General features: G+C 37.5%; 1 protein-coding gene across 2 annotated transcripts in view; it reads right to left on the reverse strand.

The window, feature by feature from the left end:
• The window catches only part of evc2 (EvC ciliary complex subunit 2), a 122157-nt gene that overhangs the window by 71609 nt on the left and 31216 nt on the right, over positions 1 to 19332 (reverse strand). The window contains exon 10 of one of the 2 annotated variants that reach the window (XM_088628807.1): positions 13613 to 13941. In XM_088628807.1, the coding sequence (XP_088484933.1) occupies positions 13613 to 13941 (329 nt within the window). The remainder of the gene's footprint in view (positions 1 to 13612; positions 13942 to 19332) is intronic. The other variant, XM_088628800.1, reaches the window with a different exon arrangement.

Below are 19332 nucleotides of genomic sequence, written 5' to 3' on the forward strand. Positions count from 1 at the left end.
CGAACATTGTATCTGTCCCTCGGTAGATAGTTAAATCCTGTTACTGCTTTAAGAAGTAAACAAGTAGAAACCATCGGCTAGCTCAGAGGACCTATAGATGCAGCTTTCTATAATGAGCAACAAAACAAATTACAGTCTGGTCCAGTATACCAAATTTATGTTTTGTGTGAGAATTTTCCTCAAAAATGTTTGGCGCCAGTCAATGGTATTAACTAATTTTAATTAACGTAAATTCATTTCTTAATGTTGTCAACAATGGTAATAGCTGCTATGCTCTCAAATCAGCCATAATACCCTCATGTCAACTATAAGGTAACAATTTGTCTAAAATAAATAGTATTTTTATTACAACTATTTTGTTTGTATTACACTAAAAAGAGGAATATTATCCAATTTACCCATACTGATGAATCATTTCATTTTCTATGTGACTTACTGTATGTGAGAAAAAGGTAGTACCACAATTTGTTTTGTGATTTTATATTTAATAAATGTTTAATCAAAGTTCTCCTTTAGATAAAACAAACCTGAAATAAAAACTTGTCAAGGGACTTATGAAGTGCTGTATATCCATGAATCGTTTTGGTGACCCAAACACATTTCTCAATCATGTGCTGTACAGTATGTCTGTGACAGAGTTGACAACTAATTTTCATTCATGACAACAGCAAGTAGCACAGCTACATTTTTTCATGTTACAGAATATGCTGCAATTGTAGAATAACCCAGCAGTTTGAGTAGAGAGCACTTGCACTCATTTTCCTGCCCCTGCTCCAAAAAGCTGCCTTCAGTTGTCACAAAGCTGTTAAATTTTATGAGGTGTATTTATGTAAATCAACTGTTGTTGTTTTTTTATCAGTAGACAAGATGGACAAATATTGCAATACCTCTTATTAAAAAAGGTTGACAGTTTAGTTTTCTTCAGAAACTTAGCTACTAAAAGACAAAATGTTTTTGATTTATAATATATTGTTTTTTGGTGTTTCTCCGTAATTTTTTGTACGTTTTTGTTCAGACTTTTTTTATTCATATCTTTATGCCTGGGAGAGAAAGAGCTCGCAGTCCTCAGTCTCTATGGCAACCACCCACATTTACACGCAGAGTGAAATACCTCCTGGTGCCATGAGAACTCGTTTAGGGGGACTATCTGTTCCACCTGCCCCCACTTTAAGCATAATTATCTCATCAGCTCCAGATTACTTATTAAAGTAATCAGATTAGTCCTGCTCTGCTCTTGTCTCTCTGCTTGCCTTAATTAATTTAGCTTGTGTTACTACATACATGAAGTAAGAATGTTTTGCACTGTCCCGCACATGTCCAATCAGAGAGATGCACCGATCATGTGTACAGTATGTGGAAAGACAATATTTCTTTGATAAAATGTTAAAACTGTATGAAATATAGGGACAAATTGGGATCTATTGAACAATTACTGTAAAAGCTTTTATCGTAATATGTCTTTTCTGTTTGTTACAGTGAAAAGCAGAGCTCACAACCATATTGCAAAAACAAAAGCTCCATACAGATGCAGCCATTCAAAGTGAGCGGTACAGACACGTACCGCAGGCTGCGGTGTCGCGTATCATGACGCAAGATGACGCGGGGTACCGCGGTACGTGATTGGTTGACCGACAGGGGCACTCGTGGTCCATTGGTCTGTCATAGAAAGACTTACTGTACAGTAAACGTCTTTACTGTGCCCATTGTAGATATTGAATTTTACCACTGAAGGGAAATCTTAGTAGCTGAGCATAAAAAGAATAGGAGCATACTGTAACGCGTGTGAAGGCCATAAACGATATTAATTTTGGAACATAAACATACAGTATATAGCTGGTCTTGGTACTTTAAAGAAAAAAATACACACCAGTATTCCATTTCTCCCTAAACATTTTAAGCTTCGAAGTCTTTAACTAACGTGATACCGGAGTCAACAAGCATACTTTTAGAATTTGATTAATAGGGAATATAATATGGAATCGCGTATCTAAAGATTTTAATAACGGTATGATTATATTCGTGTACTGCGACAGGGCTGTGTAGGGCTGTTTCGCCTCCCTGTTCATGCAAGTTGTCTTGTATCCTACTGGTCTACGTGCCTGACTAACAACTCGCAGGTTGTGTGATCGAATCCAGCTGGTGCTGGACTTTTCTTTTAACAAACATTTCTTCGAAAAAATAGAATAGCGATATTATGGACAATCAATTGACTTTTATATTTCAAAATATCGCAACATGATCGATTCTAAGTCATTTTTGATAACAATGAATAGTCACCTTCTTCCCTTCTGACAACGGTCCCTGCTTCTGCTTCCTGCTTCTATTGTGTGTGTGTGTGCAACAGAGAAAATTTTTATAGAGAAATGGAGACTGGACAGTATGCGTTACAATATAAACATTTATATTGATTTAAATCGTGTTCTGATTTAAATCGCAAATGCGTGTTTAATTATATGTGTTTTTTAATCATAATCAGGCTAATGCAACATAAATTGATACAGTATCTTTGTCTTCTAAGTTTCTTAATAAACTTTCAGCATAGCTTTCTACCCGTTAAGATTTATATTTCTTGGGATTTTGGGATCAAACGTGGAAGGATTAGATTGTAATCGTTTTTATTTGTCAAATACGTGATTGTATTTCTGAATGTTATGTGACACCTACAGTAGTTCACTGCTTTAAATACATCGAATTAAGAAAGTTATGTGTAGCACTTTAGATCTTTTTTTCTGAACCAGGGAAAATCTGATCATGTATCTCTATAACAATAATAAAAAACTTTATTTTACATATCACCTTTAAAAGTGGTAGTACCTTTTTTAGTACTATATTTTTGTATTATATTCCCTATTAATCAAACTCTAAGAGTATGTATCGGCTTGTCAGTCAGGTCTTTTTTCTCTATTTGAATTGTCGTTTACACCTCGCACGACTTTAAAAGCTAGCAAGACAGGTTTCGATTCACATTAGCTGGCGAGCCTTGTTAACAAAAAAACTAATAATAATGTAACATGCCACTGTTTGTTCATGAACAAAGTTATACCGAGATTTCCTTAGATACGCGATTAAAAAATAAATAAATAAAAATGTGAATCCCCGCCGGAACACATTCCATAAGAATCAGCGGTTTTACAGTATATATCGCCTTTAAAGGTGGCTTCTCAAAACGCTTTACAGGATAAAAACAACCAGAACAGCAACAACAACAATATTGTATTTCATTGCACTTTGAAAACCAAGTAATAACTTAACTATACGTGCAAACGTTTCATATGTTGTTGTAGTGAATGCCTGTGTACCCATAAGTATCTTATTTGCCTTGAGTCCTGGCTATCTCTCTCCCCCTCCCCCCCTCTCTCCCTCAATTCAATTCAAGGTGTTTTATTTGCATGACAGATGGGTACAATTAGTGTTGGGAATGTATATTTTGATATTTACACCCGGCGTGGCACCGAGGGAGCGTCTGCATTTATAACTTAGTTTTTAAAATTAGTCAAGCAATATGAAGCATCTCCTTTTACTTTTAAGTCCCTTAAATACATTGAGCACAGCTTTCTTGGGTCGAATTGGGTCGAAAACCTGGGCGTAACACCATTTCCTTTTTCTGATCACTCGCTTTCTGGATACACATCTCACCTGTCCTGTTCTTTGTTTTCCTGGTTTGCTGATTATGCCTGCTGTGGTCCACTCCTACCCTCACACCTAAAGAATACTATTTTAAATTTCTTGGCGCAGTTCATTAACCCTTGTATGTGCTGTCCGCGCCCAAAATGCAATTTAAAAAAAGTCAAAAACCACGCTCAAAATGCAATTTAGAGCTTAATAAGATACACTCCACAGGCATTCACAACAGCAACATATGAAACGTTTATTTTTTAATCGCGTATCTATATTATTGTTATAGAGAAACATGATCAGATTTTCCCTGGTTCAGAAAAAAAGATCTAAAGTGCTACACATAACTTTCTTAATTCGATGTATTTAAAACAGTGAACTACTGCAGGTGTAACATAAAATTCAGAAACACAATCGAGAATAGTTTTGTGGTGTTTGTTTAGATGAAACGTTCCTAAAACGTATAACGTAACAAAATTAAAGACGATTAAAATCTGTAATCTTTCCACTTGTACTGTGAGTCATCGGAAAGTTTCTGCTTTGTGTAAGGATGGAATCAAAAAGCAATCTTAAGTGGTCAAAAAGCTGTGCTCAATGTATTTAAGGGACTTAAAAGTAAAAGGAGATGGTTCATATTGCTTGACTAATTTTAAAAACTAAGTTATAAATGCAGACGCTCCCTCGGTGCCGCATCGGGTGTAAATATCAAAATATACATTCCCAACACTAATTGTACCCATCTGTCATGCAAATAAAACACCTTGAATTGAATTGAATTGAGGGAGAGAGGGGGGGAGGGGGAGAGAGATAGCCAGGACTCAAGGCAAATAAGATACTTATGGGTACACAGGCATTCACTACAGCAACATATGAAACGTTTGCACGTATAGTTAAGTTATTACTTGGTTTTCAAAGTGCAATGAAATACAATATTGTTGTTGTTGCTGTTCTGGTTGTTTTTATCCTGTAAAGCGTTTTGAGAAGCCACCTTTAAAGGCGATATATACTGTAAAACCGCTGATTCTTATGGAATGTGTTCCGGCGGGGATTCACATTTTTATTTATTTTTTTTTTTTTTAATCGCGTATCTAAGGAAATCTCGGTATAACTTTGTTCATGAACAAACAGTGGCATGTTACATTATTATAAGTTTTTTTGTTAACAAGGCTCGCCAGCTAATGTGAATCGAAACCTGTCTTGCTAGCTTTTAAAGTCGTGCGAGGTGTAAACGACAATTCAAATAGAGAAAAAAGACCTGACTGACAAGCCGATACATACTCTTAGAGTTTGATTAATAGGGAATATAATACAAAAATATAGTACTAAAAAAGGTACTACCACTTTTAAAGGTGATATGTAAAATAAAGTTTTTTAATTATTGTTATAGAGAAACATGATCAGATTTTCCCTGGTTCAGAAAAAAAGATCTAAAGTGCTACACATAACTTTCTTAATTCGATGTATTTAAAGCAGTGAACTACTGTAGGTGTCACATAACATTCAGAAATACAATCACGTATTTGACAAATAAAAACAATTACAATCTAATCCTTCCACGTTTGATCCCAAAATCCCAAGAAATATAAATCTTAACGGGTAGAAAGCTATGCTGAAAGTTTATTAAGATACTTAGAAGACAAAGATACTGTATCAATTTATGTTGCATTAGCCTGATTATGATTAAAAAACACATATAATTAAACACGCGTTTGCGATTTAAATCAGAACACGATTTAAATCAATATAAATGTTTATATTGTAACGCATACTGTCCAGCCTCCATTTCTCTATAAAAATTTACTCTGTTCCACACACACACACAATAGAAGCAGGAAGCAGAAGCAGGGACCGTTGTCAGAAGGGAAGAAGGTGACTATTCATTGTTATCAAAAATGACTTAGAATCGATCATGTTGCGATATTTTGAAATATAAAAGTCAATTGATTGTCCATAATATCGCTATTCTATTTTTTCGAAGAAATGTTTGTTAAAAGAAAAGTCCAGCACCAGCTGGATTCGAACACACAACCTGCGAGTTGTTAGTCAGGCACTTAGACCAGTAGGCTACAAGACAACTTGCATGAACAGGGAGGTGAAACAGCCCTACACAGCCCTGTCGCAGTACACGAATATAATCATACCGTTATTAAATTCTTTAGATACGCGATTCCATATTATATTAGCAGAAAAGCTTAAAACTACCACTTTTTCACACGCTATTTCACATGCTAGTTAAATACTTTGATGCTTAAAATCGTTAGGGAGAAATGGAATACCGGTGTGTATTTTTCCTTTAAAGTACCGATTCCTGGAATCTGACTGGCTGACACCCTTCTGAAGTGGTTCCATAAAATCTGGTATACGGAAAAGAAAGCGTTGATAAATACAAGTGTCTTTTAATACACTCTTTGCTGTGCTCTTGAGGATCCTTGTGATATTTTGAGCTCTAGTTGAATGATAAGTGTCGCATTTTAAATCATTTTCGTAGTTAGAAATTATGAAACACCCTGTTAAGTTTATTAAGTTTTTATGCCCGTTGAAGTAAAACAAAATGCCTGACAAAGTATGGCTTGGACATATTCCAAGTGCTTGTACAAATGTGCTAAAGAAATTATACTTTGAGTATACAGCTTGTCCAAAGTCTTCCATTATTAATACTATTAGTAATATCTTCGGTAAAGGCTTTGATGCATAAATATTTCTGATAAAGGTAGGTTGTGTACTTTTGTCCAACTGAGCAATCTTGCTTCCATAAAATATACCAACATTTTATTTACTGATGATTAACATGCTGTAATACACAGTTCAAAATTAAAGGCTCAAAGGCTGTACATGAGAGGTTAAGCTCCCCCTGGCGGTTTTACAAGGTGACACCGGATAGTTTCCGGCAGAGCGTCAAATGACGCGCGATTAACCACGTGACACCGCGTGATACCGCGACACGCCCATCGGGGTATGCCGCGTGTAGCGGTGAGGCTTATTAATAAGGCAGAATTAAGTGTTTCTGAGCTTTCCCAAATTAGGCCTAATTTCTCTGTTCATCTCTGTGGTGCAGCCACAGAGAAAGAATTCATGCAGGCTGATTTAAGATGTTTTCTTGTGATAAGAAACCAGCTCCCAAAGGGGGATGCACTTAGCTAAGCCTGGCTATCATGATCAATGGTCATCCATTGGCGCCTATCTGTCTAGGGAGTGCGAGTTGGACATCTGGATTGCATTCCTAAGTGTCAGGAGTAAGTGACTCATATCTCACCTTGATCAACCAATCAGGAACTGGTAGGGCCGAGTAACCCAGGTGGGACTCTGATGCCCATGGAACTTTCAGCCAATCAATGAGCTGAAGTTCCTCCAGGTAAAAACAGGCAACACAGAGATTCAACAAGATTCAGAAGGGATTCTGGAGAGGATTCTGTGGACTGTTCTAAAGGGAATTCAAAGGAGAATTCCAGGGCAGGACGGCCCAGGAGCAGAAGGCTCCCAAGGGCAGGACATCCTCGCAGCGCGCCTCCTGACCATCCTGAGACTCAGCCCGGACAACCACGGAACGGCCAGTGTGTCCGAGTGCCAGAACTTTCCTTTGTTCTAAGAGTCTAGAGTGGAGGTTGCCAGAGAGTAACCAGCAGCAGGCCTCGTGAACAGGTCGGAACTGTGGACAGCTGAATCACTATTCAGAACTAGCTCTTCATCATAAACGAACTGGTCCTCTTCCTGACTTGCTGGGACCCACAGTCATCTTTTCTCCTGTGCACAAACTGTGCTAGTTAAACAACACCAACTAGCCGGTCAGTGAGCATCAGCAGCGCACCGTCGCAAGCCGCACAGCACAGCCTGGCACCGAAGCCAGAGAGCGCGGATTGGACAGCAACAGCCTGCAACTGTTTCTTTGTGCCCGCAGGAGATCTGAATCCCCAAAGATTGGATGAGTATTCAACTTCAATGCATTACAGCTCAAGAATTCAATTGTTATCCCAACCAGTTGATATCAATTTAATTCCTAAGAGTTATGTACTTGTTTCGAGTATCTAATGTAGAAGTTATAACCAAGTTCATTTATGAAACGGTCTTAATGAATGATATACTGAACGTATGTCCTCTTGATATATGTAACACTTCGTAACTGATTGAATATATATCTTTTGTATTCTGATAACCCTCTCGATAAGATCTGTTAGGTTTATATGCATATTCGATGTATTAATAAATGTATCCTCGTGTATTAGTACCTGTGTGTGCGCGTTGTTTGAGTTATGTCGCATGGTTGGATTCTAAAGCCATCAAAAGAATCAACTTTGTGATTTACTGCTTCAATTAATAATTGTCTCAGTAAATGCCCAAACCCTACAGAACTGGTGCCTTCAGAGAGCCACTACATTACATTTTGGCTATGGCAACGTTACATATTTGGCGTCCCTGAACGGCTATGAATCACTACACGCGAAATACCTCACCCATTTTGAATGGCTGCATCTGTAGTTTATGTACATTCACATGAATTCTCACAGTCTTGTGCTTTATTTATTCACCCATGGGAATAAAAAGTTAATAATTAGACTACTATCATATTTTAACTATTTGTTACACAAGAAGTGTACTAGAGCTAGCAAATGAGAGAATCCTGCCACAGGGGGAGTAGATAAAACTACTGTAGTTTTACCACTCACTGGACCACAAGACCAACATTCTACAGGATGCTCAGAGCAAGTAAAGGAATTTAAAGATGCCTTTAAAGAGAAACCAATTAACAGTGCAGTGCAGACTTCTGTCAGCTACAATTACTGTATGTGAAAAAGTAATTCAAATCACGACTCAGAACTGTTATTTTAACCTGGGCTCATTTTGTCTTTTACATTTTTATCTGCTTTAATATAAAGTTTTTTAAACCCACTATGTATATTTTTATATTTAAAATCAAAAATATTTTATTTTGATATATATATATTTGTTTATTTTCTGTAGCTACCCTTTTTACTTCTTAGTAGTTGATATAATTACTGTTTTTTATAATCATTTAGCATATGATCATTGAAGACATTACTTTTCCATTGCCTACTTCAGCGTGACTGTTCTGATGTAACTCGGGAATGTCTTGGGCCTTCGTGGTTGCATTGTAACCATGCAATGGGGCTTACTGGGGTGGTTTGCACCCCTTTTATAATCCTCCGTGTGTAAAGAAGTACAAACCAAAAGCTCTTTATTCTGTAAAGCCTGGTGTACAGCTTTGGAGCAGTCTGCAACAATGCTTATTGTCTTTATAATACCACTTTGAGGTGTAATGGAAAATATTTTTTTTAAACCCTGCTCATTCCACGCAATGCATTGTATTGTAAACATCTAATGAATTTTAATAAAAATATGGTGTTCATACTGTAGTTAATATCTGATATGCTCCAATCCAAATGGTGATTTACAATAGTGTGAGGAAACACTTCTTTGAACTGGGCAGCCACTAATAGTTGTGTGCATCTCACTTGGTTTTTCGTAACAGCTAGTGACAAGGACATTTTGTTTCCTGAATTTATATAATATTGAATATTATTACGTCATGGTTCACACCAACATGCTAATCTGGATTTCAGTCATGCTGTCCTGCAGGCACCCCCTCACACTTTATTATATATTTTGGCTACTTGGTCTAACATGAGGAGACAAAGTAAGTCAAATATCAACAAAACGTTTGAATTCTGTGAGTGGCATTTAAAACAGTTTAAGTTTTTTTTTTAAAGAGTCTTATTAAAACAGAACACAGTGTCTCCTTCACAGCATGCAGTTTTAAATGTCTGTGTGCTATTACATGGACAAAAAAACTATATTTCCTGATATGACACATATGTTAAAGAATTCCATGAAAAAATATCCACAAATATCCATATTGTACATCAACTATAATATTAGTGTCATTCTTGTAGCTTGCCTTTACCTAGATGCAAATATTTCCATAGTTTTGCAAGCGATCATTAAAATGATATTAAAAGGTTTTGAGCAGTGTATACTGTACCTCAACAGCAAATTACAGTATTAACAAATGATATTGATCAAATATAGTGCAGACTTGAATGAGCTACAATATAATTTAAACTGTGTGATAAAATCATTCAAGTCATTACTTATTTTAATCTGGCCTCCTTTTTATTTGTAATGTTTACTTTTAAATATGATGTTTTTAAATCCATTATGTTTAATATATTCTTTTATAATTAAAGTTTCAAATAAAATTACTTGTTTTCTAATGACTATTTATACACAATTACTAATAATTTTATTACACTGTATGTAATTAAAAAACACAAAATTTTAATTAGTGTTATAAGCTATTGTGACATGCAGTATCTCATTTGAAGTTGTGGTATCAACATGGTAATAACATCTTGTCTCACTAACGCAATCACTGTCATTCAAGAAAATGTTTGTTGGCAGTATGCATAGAGTAAAAATTAGCTATTATGCATATGCTGTAGTATGATTATCCGTAGTGTGTTTTTGCAGGTCATGAAAATCAGACAAATATAAATGACTCACCTAATGCAAAGAACACAGTTGTCCATTTTTAGAGGCTCCAGTCTTTTCCACTTTAGTCTGTTGTTTTCCTGCCACGTGCATAGTTTTATCCAATTAGGAGTCTAAGTAATTTAAATGAATTTGTAGTCTTAAGTTCCTTAAAATGTTACACTATGTACTGTTTCTGGAACTAATGCAATTTCAAAGTAGAAAACAAGGATAGACTCTGATCTAAACAGCTCTTGTATGTCTGGATTACTACAAGTAATTTTAAAAGAAAAAACTTTTTTCACCTTTGTCTGTGTTGATGACTTTCCTCAACTCTATCTGTATTTGAAGCCAAGAAAATAATAAGGGTAGAAATTTATATTCACATAACACTGCAAATCTCCACAGTGGCCTTGCACAGCAGTGCATTCTAATATAACACATCTGAAAGATATCTTGCAATCCCACTGTAGTTTCTGAAGAATAATTCAACAAAAGATAAATGATAATCCAGAGTTACACACCTAGGGAATTTTAACATTCCGCCTTCCAGACTAAAACATATCTAATTATGAAGAAAGATATAACACTGCATTTTAGCTTGCATTTCAAACACCTATGCAATAACTGTGTTGTACAAGCATACTTGTAACTGTACAACTAAAAGTAACACTGAAACAGATTCTGTGTTCATCTTTAATTATAACAAATATTCACCCTTTCCTGTCTACAGTTATTTTGATTAAAATCATCTTTAGCTGGCAAAGAGAGGGGTCCAAGATCCCTGATTACTGTTCCAACAAGAGCCTTGTCGTTGTTTAGTACGCCTGTGCTGTTTTCTTTATGCAGTGAGAAAATGAGAGTTAATCAAACTTGTGTGAATTGTACTACAATTAAGACATATTTGTTTTAAATTTGGGATCGTCAATTATCGCTCCAACATGAAAACAATAGCAATCAATCAACTCACTTGAGTTGCAGCTGGACCCCTGATAAGTCACAGCTACAGTACGACCATGCCATTTCCCCTCATTCAAGCTACAGGTCCCACAGTGCCTACTGTACATACAGTAACCTAGCAATGATTGGAGGACTCATTTGACTCTCAGTTAACACTGCAAGCTCACAGACACCAGGGGGTCACTTTTGCATGGCAATCTGAGGAGACACTGACTGACTGAAACCCGCCTAGCCACGACTGTGCTCAACAAGTTATGTTTGTCCACTTATAGAATCCAGCTAAGAGTTACATAATGAAATAGCCATGGACGGAACGTAAGGTTCAACACTCTATAAACCTTAAATTAAAAAAAATTGAAGAGAGCAAACTATATAGTTGCTCGGGGTAGAAAAAGTTTGCATTTCCCTGTAAAATTACCCTATTCTTTAAGTTTGAGGGCATTGTCTAGGTATGTCCTAGGTATGTCCTTGAGACAGTATACATCACAAAATATTAGTATCAATGGATAACTTGGTTTTACCTGGGGATAGGATTAAACATGACAGGAACTCAAGTCAGCACCAACCAGACACACAACCAACAGGGAGGATATTGCGGAGGAGAGGTATAATAGGGCCGGCACAGTGGTTCAGTTTTTAGATGTGCTGCCTTGCAGTGTTCGGCCCTGGATTCAATTCTGGACCTGGGGGTGCTATTTGTGTGGAGTTTGTATGGTCTCCACATGTTCACATACGTTTCCTCTGAGTGGCGTTTGGACTGTAGGAGTAAAATTAGGCCTAGTGTGACTGTGTGCTGGTTTGTGTCTGTGTGTCTGCGACGGACTGGCATCCCAACCAGGGTATACTGTATCTTGCCTTGTACCCTTTGCTTGCTGGGATGGACTCCAGCTCCTCCACAACCAAAGAGGTAGAAAATGTATGAATGGACTTCAATAATAGGGAGAATTCTGCATTTAACTTATCCATGTCCGTAGGAGGCATGTCTTGTAGCTCACAGAAAAATATCTGTATATTGTATTTATAAAATGTATTGTAATGAAATAATAAATTACAGGTACGGATATTTGGTTTAAGCTTTCCTTCTGATTATTACTTATTAGTACTTGCATATTACCAAGCTGTGCTGGAGAAACCAAAAACACGTGTCACACACTTTGAATTCTTCGAGTACGTGGGGTGTAATTATTGTTACTTTTTTAATTGGCTTGCATAGTCAGTTGTCAGAACTTTACGTTGACTTGATACTTATTTTAGATTGTTATTTGTAACATATGCACAATATCAGAAGAAGCTATCTTTTGAGCAGAAATGCACAGAACAAAAAAGGTCTCAGTCACATTTTTCCACACTTTTCTGGGGTGCTGGAGGGTAATTAAATCTTATCTGAAATGCTATAAAAAATTCATGGGATATGAAAATTGCAACTAAAATCACAAAATGAGCCAGTTGTAGTCAGCACTCAAGCTATTTTTTGGCCAGGAGTGAAACCCAAAGATCCAACACATACATTCTAAAAGAACTCTTGAGAGTAAAATTATAAGCAATACTGAGGTTTTATATCTCGCTCTTCAGTTAGCCTGCTAAACTAGGGATTCACAGTTACTCAGAGCACATTAATTACATTGACAGACATTCTGCAATGATAGACTGTAAATCTTTGCTGAATAATTTACAGAATACATAGAGTATGATAGCCAGGAAACGAATCCAAATGCATCATCAAAAGCTGACATTTATGAGCAAAGAAGGCAGGAATTCTGTTACAAAGATCAATGAGAACACCAAAATGAAACAAAAATATAAAGAAAAATAAGTTGTACCACTGTGATAGAGGTGCTCTTTGATGGCAAATAAATAAATAATGAGAAACAATCAAAATTTGTTTTTAGCATCTGTGCTGTGCAATACAGGTGTCACTGCTAAGAACATACTGAAAAACTAAGCAGCATTTTTTGATGAACTATAAACTGAAGGGGGACACTGGTAAGTTTCTTACAGCACACTCCTTACAATTCCTGAAATACCAAGGGCTGTAATGTGGCAATTAATAGCTTTCTTCATCCATGCAGGTGTAAGGTCAATCTCTTTAATGCACCTACTGAAGAACATTTCTTGAACATTTCTATGAAAGCACTGCCACGTATTTCCACCACCATCCTATTTTACTATGCTTTTTTTTCCTGAGACATTCAAGCGTCTTCAAGTAAGATAAGATAAGATCACTTTATTAGCCATATACAATTTCTTGCATACCCCAGCTTGCTCTCCATGAGACACACAGACAGGGAGAGAAGCTTGGGGTCAGAGTGCAGGGTCAGCCATTTATATGGCACCCTTGGAGCAGCTGGGGTTAAGGGCCTTGCTCAGGGGCCCAATGGAGTAGGATTCCTCTGCCAGCCGCGGGATTTGAACCGGCGACCTTCCAGCCACAGGCGCAGATCCTTAGCCACAGAGCCACTACTCCCCCCCCCTTTTAAGTAAGTTCATTGTTTTAAGATTTTTTTGTGTGTTTTTTTCACAGGGAGGTTATCCACGTCTAATACTTTTGGGACACGCACCTGTTGATCCGCCTGCTGAAAAAGATGCTCCGCTTGAGCCTTCTCCACAGTTACCCTCCTGTGCTCCGCCTCCATTTCCTCACGGGTCTCCCGGTTACATTCAGCTGCCAGCGCTGCCATTCTGGCCACATGCTCCTCCTTCAGCTTGCCCTCCATTCCCATCAGCTGTCCATTCAACACGCTGTTCAGTCTCTTCTCGGCCAGGGCTGAAACGCCACCGTTCATCTTCAGATTCCGGAGAAGCATGGCGACTAGGTCTTTGTAAACCTGAACTCGGAAACTCTCTAAGCTGGCCGCAGCACGCAGCAATGTTGACATATCCAAACTACAACAAGAAACATAGAACAGAGGAGGTTTCAGAAAGTGTTCACAGTTTTTCAATCTCCACACCATTCATCAATGCTTTTTTTTTTAACAGCTTCATCCAATTCAGGGTCACGGGGGAGCCAGAGTCTATCCTGGCAAGCAATGGGCACATCCTAGATGGGACGCCAGTCCATCTCAGGGCACTCACAGACACAGACACGCATGAACCCAAGCAAAGACACTCACAAAAACATACCAGGGCCAACCAGAAGACAGTTACCCTACCAGTGTATCCTTGGACTGCATGAAGAAACCAGAGCACCCAGAGGGGCACCCACAAGAGCACAGCGAGAACATACACGCAGCGTGCAGATAGCACCTTAGTTCTGCGATTGAAACCAGAACCCCAGCTTTGCCACCCACTCCAGCAAATACAATTAGAGAAAAAAAAACATTAATGAACACTACTGAGCTCATATTACAGACAAGTTTCAACTCAAATTTGTAAATTTAGAATATTTTGGCTTTATCCTTAAAGAATGTACAATTTATTTACCACAGGATCATAAGAACATAACACCACACAGTTTCATTTTTGTTTTGTAAATTGATCACTAAAACCATACATAACATTTTCAATGTGGTTTCAGCAATACATTACATAACATTCCTTTATTTAAGTTCTAAGATCAACTATGCAGTATATCCAAAATACTGTATAATCATATGCAAAGAGGTACAACATTTTCTTCACTTATTCTGTACTCCTAAGAACAAAATAAACAAAAGGTTATTTTTAAATCTCAATTTAAATCTAGACATTTTTATAAATATACAGTATGACTGTAATTAAAATGATCAACTACAGATAACACAAATATTCTGTTGGCTTTATATATTCTGCTTTGCATAAATCATAAAAATAAATTATAGCAAAATGTTAGACTCCATTTAGTATGACAAATGCTGAAAAACACTCCACCCTAATCACAACACTGCCAGCGTTTCACCTTATTTTTCCACTTTTCTAATTGGTCTGTCTTTATATTTCTGCCCCCTCTAGGACACTAGCTCTTTCAAGACTGCATGGTGCCCTTCCTTCCATGTAGCTCTTTACTTATTTCTACCAATATAAGACACGAATTGTTCTCTAACTCTCCAGTCTTCGTCTTCATTAATCACTTAACACTAAACATGTGCATTACTCTTACTAGATCGTCTTACCAACTATTCACCCTTGGACTTCATTAATCTCCAGGCATAAGAGTATTCAAATAGATTCACTTTGTGTCACCATCACAATATTAATTAAAATAATCACTTCAACTCCACTGTTTGCTCTTAACTCTTTTCCAACCACCAGAGCTTCATTTACAACCATTAATTGATCTGAGATTACGATCTACCACTTATTGTTCCCAGGTATCCCAGCTGATCCTGTTTGGCCAGGGCTACCTCCCCATAACCAACACTTGAGAAGAAGAGAAGATCACTTTATTGGCCATATACAATTTCTTGCATTCGAAATTTGTCTTTTTGCATACCCCAACTTGCTCTCCAGACACACAGGCACACAGATGGGGAGAGAGACTCTTGGGGTCAGAGTGCAGGGTCAGCCATTTATACGGTGCCCCTGGAGCAGCTGAGGTTAAGAGCCTTGCTCAGGGGCCCAACGGAGTAGGATTCGGGATACGAACGGGCAACCATCCAGCCACAGGCACAGATCCTTAGCCACAGAGCCACCGCACAGTCCCTGACATAGCCTTTCTCTCTCTCTCTTACTTCTTATATTGGCCTCCTCTCATCAGTTGGTAAGGCACAGGGCCTCAACCTGTGCCATCAAGACTATCTAGACAGCTGTCTTGCTAAACGAAGCCCCACTTCTCCAGCTCCCATTCAGCCCCGGTTCAGCTGGTCAACTCTGTTCTTTGGCAGCACACTTCAACCCCTCCAAGCCTGAGAACAAACTACTGAGCTCTATGCCTCTCCAGAATCTGTGGTGCCCCTCAGTACAGGCACTGAACTGTATTTTATCAAGCATCCCTTGCTCGCAGCATCCCACATGTCTGTAAACCAGCTCAATCCTTTAATAATGAGAACGTCCCTCTGGAGCTCTCACACTCCCTCCTTCCAGACTGAAGCCAGGACTCAAACGTTTTTCCTCCTAGATGTTTTTATATGCCTTTTAATTTTTCCAGGAGGTGTGGCAAATAGGCAGAGCCTATACCGACAGCTCCTTTCCTTTACGAGACCTTAAACTTCCTCTACGTGCAAATTACTTGATTAGCTGTCCCTCATTTTGCAGGTTTTTCCAATTAAGAGGGGGCCATCTTGGCTCAAGGACACACCAATGAGTCTACATTTTGAGTCAAGAGGGTGGCTTTCTCACAAAGCAAACTCTCATTACCTTACAACTAGCTTTGAGAAAATTTGAAACGTGTAATGTCTTCTATTTAATTTAACAAGTTTATGATTCTGAGAAGACAAAAACCAGCCTGACAACATTAAGAGTATTCTCCTTTATGCATCGACTGCCTGGATAAATCACAGAAGATAAGATAAGATCACTTTATTAGCCATATAGAATTTGTCTTTGTCTTTTCGCATACCCCAACTTGCTCTCTTTGAGACACACAGACAGAGAGAAGCTTGGGGTCAGAGTGCAGTTTCAGCCATTGTACAGTGCCCCTGGCGCAGTTAGGGTTAAGGACTTTGCTAAGGAGCCCAACGGAGTACGATTCCTCTGCCAGCTGTAGGATTTGAACAGGCAACTTTCCACCCACAGGCACAGATCCACAGAGTTACCGCTACGCCCGAGAAAAGAACGGTTATTCATATACAAGTGGCTAGGAGGGTTTGTGTCGCACTCCTACAACCTTTTGTGTGAAGAAGTGCTTCCTAGCATTGCTACTGAATACAGCTTTAATACAACCCTTAATTTCTGCTTCTTTCTTCTCTAGTTTGCGTTTCATTGTTCATCCTGAAGGTCAATTCGGTTGCCTTTAACAATATCTTTAAGGATTTTGAATAATCCTCTTGAAGCCTTCCTTGTCTAAGATTAGAGAACATCCAGTGATTTTAATCAGACAGTGTAAGACCTTTAACCCCAGAAATACAGCTACACGCTGTTCATCAGTGTAATTCCAGAGGAACAATATCTTATATTTAAGCATTTTGTCCCACTGACTAAAAAATAAAAAAGGGAAGAATAGAATATTACCAGGGATTAAAACCTCAAACTACTTTTAGCAAGTTATTTAAGAAAAATAGCCTACAGTACTTTCCTCTGTCATGTCATATTAACACATGAACAAGAATCTTCTAAGTACTGCCATATTTATTTTATACAGTACAGGACTGCAAAAGCAATAGCTATGACCACACATTGAATTTCCTTATGAGCAGACATAAATCACCACTAAAACCAAGATAACTTTCTGACATAAATTCTGCTGCAATGAAACAGCAATTAGTTTTAATCATACACAGTATCACAAAAAGAACAAGACACTTCCAAGAAAGCTTAAACATACAAAAAAGGGAATAAATTTAAAACTGACTATGTTATGTGCCAACAGACTAAATCATTATTTTTAAAGAATATACTGATGGCTCTTTTAATGAAAGAAAATGTTAAGGATAATTACTAAAACAGATACCAATGCCAATAGGAAGATCAGTCTTCATGTGCCCATCTGGACTTGATAAATGTTCAGCATGTAAACAGTTATGCTGCCAAAAGGTCTTAAATTATATTTAAGATAAATAGATTTTCCACTTCTCCTTTCCATTTAATTCCATATACTACTATTTTATTAAATATTTACTATGGGGACAAACTAGATAACATTTATTGAGTTCTCACAGTTACTACAAAGTATGATCACTGAGGCCTAGGTTGACAAATACATACAGTATGGGACATACAATTATAAAATTTAAAGTAATGGGGGAACAAGCATAATGGAATTACATAAAGTAAAGTACTAAGATAGATGCTTAACTAATTGGTGTCCAGACTTTTGGCCGCTTCTAACTCATAGATTCTAAATGAAATTAAACTGTGTTGTGTGTTAGTCACAAACACCACACAAACAACTCAATTAAATAAACATTTGATTAATCCTGGATAGCAAACAAAAACATACCACTGTCCGTGACAGGAGAGTGTTGAATCCAACTGTTGTAAGTCATTTTCCTTCAAGACATTTTCTGTTCTTTTACCTGTACACATTATTTAATTAAATGTGGCGCAGCTCTCAAATCACGCAATAATGTTCTGTTTAAAGCAGTCCGTAAAGAGCATTTGATTCAAAAGGAATTGTGAAGTTGTTATTATTTAGTTACCCTCAGTTACCATCAAAAACATTTCTCCCTGTCATTGTCAGCTTTAAACACCAACATCAAATCATATAATAGTAACCAACATAATTGTAACTCTGTGTGAAAATGTTATACGTTAATGTTTTATTTCTTGTGTTTGTACTGGAGAATTTAATATAGAGATGTTAAATGAACCTTAAAACGGATAAAAAGCCAACATTTATTACATTCAAAGCACACTAAAGACCATACAGGGCAGAGCCTAATTGTTAAACTTACGAGTTTTAAAAACATTGATAACAGAAATGTGTATCTATACAGATGCAGCCATTCAAAGTGCGCGGTACAGACACGTACCGGAGGTAATTGGCTACGGCGTCTCGCATCGTGACGCAAGATGACACGGGGTACCGCGGTACGTGATTGGTTGACCGACAGGGGCACTCGTGGTCCGTTGGTCTGTCGTAGAAAGACTTACAGTACAGTAAACGTCTTTACTGTGCCCGTTGTAGATATTGAATTTTACCACTGAAGGGAAATCTTAGTAGCTGAGCATAAAAAGAATAGGAGCATACTGTAACGCGTGTGAAGGCCATAAACTATATTAATTTTGGAACATAAACATACAGTATATGGCTGGTCTTGGTACTTTAAAGTAAAAAATACACACCACTATTCCATTTCTCCCTAAACATTTTAAGCATCGAAGTCTTTAACTAAAGAGATACCGTAGTCAACAAGCATACTTTTAGAATTTGGCGGCACCAAGGGAGCGTCTGCATTTATAACTTAGTTTTTAAAATTAGTCAAGCAATATGAAGCATCTCCTTTTACTTTTAAGTCCCTTAAATACATTGAGCACGGCTTTCTCACCACTTAAGATTGCTTTTTGATACCATCCTTACACAAAGCAGAAACTTTCCGATGACATACAGTACAAGTGGAAAGATTACAGATTTTAATCGTCTTTAATTTTGTTACGTTATACGTTTTAGGAATGTTTCATCTAAACAAACACCACAAAACTATTCTCGATTGTATTTCTGAATGTTATGTTACACCTACAGTAGTTCACTGCTTTAAATAC

Source organism: Lepisosteus platostomus, chromosome 1 (assembly GCF_059453375.1).
Source record: "Lepisosteus platostomus isolate fLepPlt1 chromosome 1, fLepPlt1.hap1, whole genome shotgun sequence".
Classification (NCBI taxonomy): domain Eukaryota; kingdom Metazoa; phylum Chordata; class Actinopteri; order Semionotiformes; family Lepisosteidae; genus Lepisosteus; species Lepisosteus platostomus.